The sequence below is a fragment of the Apteryx mantelli genome, chromosome 15, assembly GCF_036417845.1.
Source record: "Apteryx mantelli isolate bAptMan1 chromosome 15, bAptMan1.hap1, whole genome shotgun sequence".
Lineage (NCBI taxonomy): Eukaryota > Metazoa > Chordata > Aves > Apterygiformes > Apterygidae > Apteryx > Apteryx mantelli.
The window spans coordinates 19,542,199-19,548,357 of record NC_089992.1 but is presented as its reverse complement, the minus strand read 5'-3'; the positions used below and the strand labels follow the sequence as shown (position 1 = coordinate 19,548,357).

General features: G+C 41.6%; 1 protein-coding gene across 2 annotated transcripts; it reads left to right on the top strand.

Annotated features, from left to right (window-relative positions):
• The first annotated feature begins 459 nt into the window (after positions 1 to 459).
• On the top strand, positions 460 to 4,713 carry GTF2A2 (general transcription factor IIA subunit 2). Of its 2 annotated transcripts, XM_067305656.1 has the most exons (5): positions 460 to 502; positions 783 to 935; positions 1,483 to 1,587; positions 2,671 to 2,797; positions 4,408 to 4,713. In XM_067305656.1, exons 2-5 carry the CDS (start codon positions 864 to 866, stop codon positions 4,431 to 4,433), a joined length of 330 nt encoding a protein of 109 aa, XP_067161757.1. In that variant the 5' UTR covers positions 460 to 502; positions 783 to 863; the 3' UTR covers positions 4,434 to 4,713. The 2 variants fall into 2 exon arrangements, with proteins under 2 accessions (XP_067161757.1, XP_013812729.1); XM_013957275.2 differs by lacking the exon at positions 460 to 502 and having other exon boundaries at positions 642 to 935.
• The last annotated feature ends 1,446 nt before the right edge of the window (positions 4,714 to 6,159 follow it).

The following is a 6,159-nucleotide window of genomic DNA, read 5'->3' as shown; positions in this document are numbered from 1 at the left end:
TTGCATTCAGCGCCGAAAGCACTGCGGATGCCAGTTTTGTAATTACAGTGAAATCTGCACTTAACTTCGTTAGTTTGGGAGTTAACAAAGCCCTGGAAGTGTTTTAGTTTTTTTAACCTGCCTTTGGGCTAGTCCCGCGGGCCGGGCCCCGGCCGGAGCGCAGTGCCCAGGCCAAGGGCTTGCTCGAGCTCTCACCTGACGAAGGGGTCAGATAAAGCTAACGGCGGAGCTACGGGGATCCCCTCGCCCCCCGGTAACGTCTCTCTCCGCTATGCGAGTCTCCTGCTCCCTGCTGCTCCCCCGCCACGGGCCGGGCCCGGGGCCGCCCCGCGGGGCCCCGCGCTCTGGGCGCCGCCGCCGCCGCCGAGCCGCGTAGAGGGCGGCCCCCGGCGAGGGGGCGGGCTCAGGCCGGGCGGGCTCAGGCCAGGCGCGCCCTGCCCCCGCAGTTCCGCTTCCGGGCCGCGGGCCGCCACGCCCCGCCTCTTCCGGGCGGCGGGAGCGGGTGAGGCGGCGGCGGGAGCGGGGCCCGGCGAGTGGGGCCCGGCCCGCGGCACCGGCGGCTTCGGCGCGGCCCGGGGGGGAGGCGGCGCGGCCGGGCCGCGGGTCCGAGCCGGGGCTCCCGTAGCGGCGGGGCGGGGCGGGGGCTGCCGTTGCTGCGGGCCGTCGCTCGCTTCGTGCCGTCGAGCCCTCGGTGCCCGCTGGCGGCGGCGGCGGCGCCGCGTTTTGCGCCCCGTCGGCCCGCGCTGCGCACGGCGCGCTGACGGCCGCGCTGCGTTTCTCAGGCTTCCTTTAATGCGAGCGGCGAGGCGGCGGGCGCGGCAGCGGTGGATGGTCGCGGCGCGGGCGGGCGCTCCCGGTGAAGCATGGCCTACCAGCTGTACCGCAACACCACGCTGGGCAACAGCCTGCAGGAGAGCCTGGACGAGCTCATACAGGTGCGTGGGCCGCCGGGCGCCTGCCGTGGCGGCGCGGGCGGCCTGCTCGGGACCGCTTTGCGGCTGGCGTGTGGGGATCCCTGGGCAGCGTTTGGAAAAGCTTCCGTAACGGTGTTAGTTGTTGGCGGTTGGTTCAGGTGAGAAACCTTTCTTTCTTTCGGCGTTCTAGACAGAAGCAGCATTTTGTCAGCGATGTAATCTTGTGGTGTGGCCCAGTAAATGAACACCTGGATAAACCTGGAACGCTCCCATCGATTTCCTGCTCTTCTAGTTGTTTCCAGCAAATATTTATTAGAATAACTGATAAATATAAATACTCTTCCTGTAGCTCAAAAAGTCATGTTGGCAAGTTGCTTCTTCTCCCAGAGTTAATGTGAGAAAAAGGAGGTAAACATAGGAATATAGTATTTTTGTAAACTGTTTTTCTTCTAGAGATTTGCTTTATGAAAACTTGGTTTTGATGTTTTTAATTTTTAGTGGGTTTTTTGAGTTAGCAGCATGTTTTCAAACAACTCTAACCTTTCTTTTTTCCTTTTAACTATTTTAGTCACAACAAATCACTCCTCAGCTGGCCCTTCAGGTGCTACTTCAGTTTGATAAAGCTATAAATTCGGCACTGGCACAACGAGTCAGGAACAGAGTTAATTTTAGGGTAAGATAACCAGGCATAAAAATCCTCCTTGAGCTGCAGGGACTGAGTGCTGTTGCAGAATATAACGTAAGCAGAAACTTGCAAAGGTCTGTTTTGCCTCTGCCCTTCTGATTGCGTATGTGTATATGGAGGTTTGTTATCTTGTGTTTCTGCCAGGGAATTTTTTGAGGTATGCAAAAGTCAGAAAGAAAGACTGGGGGTGGGGAAGGGAGGGGGATTATGAAAAAGGAAGAAGCAGCACAAAATGATTTGACATGTAGCATTGCTGTGTTCAGTACCTTGACTATGGGGAGAATTTTGCTACTCTCAGTAGTATGTGGCAGAAGTGGGATGAAGCCATGTGTTCACCTGCAGCTGTGATGTGGAAAGAGTCTGGAGAGTTGTAGATCTGCCCTCAAGCAACTTGGTGAATCTTTTTGTAGCTGTTCTTAGATATACAAGCAAGTGTAAAGCAAGTGTGGTATAGAAAACTTTGTTCAGAACGTGTGAAGTGGAGAATTAAAATCTTACTTCAAGCTTAATTTCTAAGAACATCAATTTAAAACTTGTGAAGATGAAGGCCAAGAGATGTACTTGTCAATGTCTTTAATAATACATTGAGTGTGGGGGTGACCCCTTTATATTATATGGGTTGGTTTTGTCATGATTTTTTATTTATGCTACTGCTTTTCTCTTGCACCAAATTCCCTATCTTGGTATCATCATTGTTATAATTGATTTATATTATGCCCTATATTTTATGAAATCTTCCTGATTCTGAAGTAAGTTTTATTGATCCTTTATGCACATTAGAAAAGTTACAAACTTTTTTATCTTATATGTAAAGGAATCCCCTTGCATAGACTATAACATCCCTTCATGGGCTTGAAAACTTCTGCCGCTGGAGGGCATTTAAACTACGGTTTTCCTTGGAATTGCTTGTCTGCCAAGTTTGTATCTATGTATTCGAATTCACAGTTGGCTTTATGACAAGCCTGATTTATAGTTCTAGAAGATAAATAGTTCGGTAAACTTTAGTAAACATCTTATTTTCTGATGCTTTTGGGATGCATCCAATAGAAAATGTCTCTTGTCTTTTCAAAGGGATCTCTGAATACATACAGGTTCTGTGACAACGTATGGACGTTTGTACTGAACGATGTTGAATTTAGGGAGGTCACTGAACTTGTGAAAGTGGATAAAGTGAAAATTGTAGCATGTGATGGAAAAAGTAAGTATGGAATATGATATAAATAAGCTGACAGAGATGCAAGACTTGAGCATTTAAGGAAGGTTCTGACCAAATGTCTCTGATCAAAGCTGGGTTGTTTGAATCTATTATTCAGACAAAAGCAGGCTGTGCACACACTTTTATGATGAGAAATGAAACAGAAGCAAGCTGAATGCTTCTCTAAATCACAAGCACTGAAATAGGAATGTGTGGGAGACTATTGGACACCTGTTGTTGAAGTACATACCACTAGAGCAATTACAAAGTCAGAAGTAATCTTAATTGAATTCCTCTGTGGTGATTTCTATCCTATTAACCTGTTTGTTAGAACAGCATCACATTTTATCAAATTCACAGAATCCTCCATCCATCTGAGCAAGCAAATGTGTTTTTAAAAAAATCATATATTTATATATAAATTTAAATACAGATATTATATTTAGTTATTATATAATGTATATTTATCATATTTTATATAAAATACATATTTTTATATACACACATATGTATTATAAAAAGTACACGTGTGTGTGTGTATTTATTTATATGCTACTTAACAAGCCAATTGTATGTATGTTGTTATAGGACTTTATGTTCCTTATCTACCTGACTGGATTACTGTTGTCAGTGTTCTTTAAAATGTTCACTGAAAAAAAATCATTTATTGACTTTTTTAGCAAGATGGCTTAGAACTTTTAACAACATTGTGTCAGAATATCACTAATGATGTATAAAAAGGTGCTTGTTGTTTAACGTTCTTAGGGAGTGATACAAAAGGAAGAAGCAGGAATGGAAAAGCTTTTAGTTAAATAAACCTTAGACCCTGAAACAAGTTCTTCCAGGCTTCCTGTTCCTGGCATGATTACAGGGTTGCTTAAAGCTGTAGTTCTAAACAACTGACAGAATTTGTCTTCTTAAGTTCTGATATTAGCCATGCATATAGTCTTAATCTATTTAATTTTTGTGTACTTAAATAGCTAGTAGAGAAAACTCTACTTCCAAATATTAATAATTTTCACTTGTGATGAATTATGCAGATGAAATGTGAAGAACTGAATGGTCTAAAGTTACTATTAACTTTATTTGTTATTTTAGCCTTTTTTTAAAGCAAGTAGTTGACTTGTTCTCTGTTGTTTTATGAAGATCATACTCTATCTCATATCTATTTCAAAATGCATGATAAATATATACTACAGCGCAGACTGAAGAGAAGCTTATGCTACTGCACATGGAAAAACCTTTCTCTAAGATCATGTCACTTAGCAGCACTTGCTTGTGGTTGACTGCAGTCAAGTGTTTGTGTATCACTCTGAGTTAGAGCAAAGCTTCTTATGTTTCTAATGCCTTAATAGTAAATGATGTGTGTGCCCAACATTGAAGTTTTGCTCTGGCTCTTTTCATTGTTGCTAAATGCGGTGAAACAGCACAAGCAGTTCATGCCTCACATTGGTAGCAGTGGAGAGAATTAGGTGGGTTCAGAGCATGTTCTAATCCAAAATGCTGTTATGAGCTTGGGGAAAATATTGGAGAATAGTATTGTTTTTTGTTAATTTATACACAACTCTGTAGCATGGGTATGTACTACTCATACTTTTTTCTTTCTTTCCTAGACACTGGTTCCAATACTGCAGAATGAGTAAAACTGTGGTTGTCTGCAATATTTTCTGTTAATATGCGGCACTTTCTGGAGAGAAGCATGGAAAGGGACTGTGTTCATACTTTATTCTCGTGGTGCAAATGTGAGTTAATCCATACTAGAAAGCATCACAGAATGACAGCAGAAGAAATACCTGTAGCGTTTCTTCAGTTTACTTTATAGGGCATGAAGAAAATGTTACTTTTTTTAAATTACAACAGATACTGTTGCCTTTTTTGTTCAAAATAATTTCTCTAATAAACTTTTATTTAAAAACTTGTGAATGAGCAAGTGATCATTGGAAAGACTTGTTTAAAAACAATCATTAATATACTCTCCCAAATTTGTATAAGCTGCGTTTAGAGCAGTGTTGCAAATGTGAAGAGCTTTCAGTTCTGGGTTTTTAATCTGAATATGGTTGCACCTATTAGTACTATAGGAGAGAGTTGTTCCAAAATGATGTTAGAGCACATCAGCAGAAGCTTAGGAGCTCATGCTTGCCAGTATATTTGTTTGTTAATGCATCTTTTTCTCTATAATTTTTCCATTTGGTACCCTCTCCTAACAATACACTAACCTGATTATTTAAAATGTTATTGCACAGATAATCAAATTGAAATAATGAAACTGAGTCTTGTAAGATTGTGTTACATTCTCAGCAAATGTTAGCACAGGTTATTTTTACTTTATCTAAGCAGCTTTTTATTTATGTGGAATATCTTTAACCGGACGTGTGCCAAACAGGATTGAAGCAAAAGTGTTGGACTGTGAATTTCAACATACCAAATGAATAATTTTGTTCTTTTTGGACTTAAACATTCCACTGAATATCTTCTAGTAAAGAAACTTTTTAAAGATATTATTGATTGAAGCATGAATGTAACATACAGCTTGTATGTGTGACTTGACAGCAGTGACTGTCCCCACATGGTTATAGGAATGCTAGCTATCTCTGCAGTGTCAAATTCTTTTTTTTTTTTTTTTTGACATTAGGCTACTTACAACCCACTAGCAACTGGAAATTGTACAAAAGAAAACCAGGGGGTAACTGCTTTTTCAGATGAGCCTAAATCTCTACTTTGTGCCAAAACTGAAGTATAATGCACGTCCTGATGCCCTGCTGTATTTGTCAGTGGCCCAGTCTCTTAATTAAACAAACCAATAAAGCTTTAGTATCTCCTCCTTTAATACCTTTCCTGACTGATATGTTCTGAATCTCTAAATCCTACCTTTGGATATCAAAGGACATATATTTGAAAGAACTCCCAAATCCCCCTTCTTTTAATGTCTTCTGAACCTGTTAAAATTTCACTTAATGGCCTGTCTGCCTTTTTTAAGGTAAATGAAAATGTTAAATTCTATCTTATTTTTCCTTATATTCACACAAACTGGAAGCAATCATTTGACTGAAAGCTGTCTTCTCTGATTCATTTTTCCTTGAGGTAGAACCAGGTTAATCTATGCTAGTTTTGAGATGGTAGCCTACCCCACAGGGCCACAGTAGCAGTCTGGAACTGGTATTTAGAAAGTGTTTAAAAAAGTAAAAATTAGTATTCTCAATCAAAAGTGTGAGTAGGCATTAAAGGTATTAGTGAGGGCAGACAGTCCTTTCTTTGCAAAAACCTGGAATCTCTTCCATAGGTAAGAGATTTTTCTATTGAGAAAGCATTCTACCAACTTGCAAGACTTAGACTGCTAAAGTATTGTTTACCATTCTTTTTTTTCC

Coding starts and splice junctions, on each gene's coding strand:
- GTF2A2 (XM_067305656.1), top strand. CDS start 864: ATGGCCTACCAGCTGTACCGCAACACCACGCTGGGCAACAGCCTGCAG. Junction 1,588..2,670: donor GGAACAGAGTTAATTTTAGG/GTAAGATAACCA, acceptor GTCTTTTCAAAG/GGATCTCTGAATACATACAG. Junction 2,798..4,407: donor TGTAGCATGTGATGGAAAAA/GTAAGTATGGAA, acceptor TTTCTTTCCTAG/ACACTGGTTCCAATACTGCA.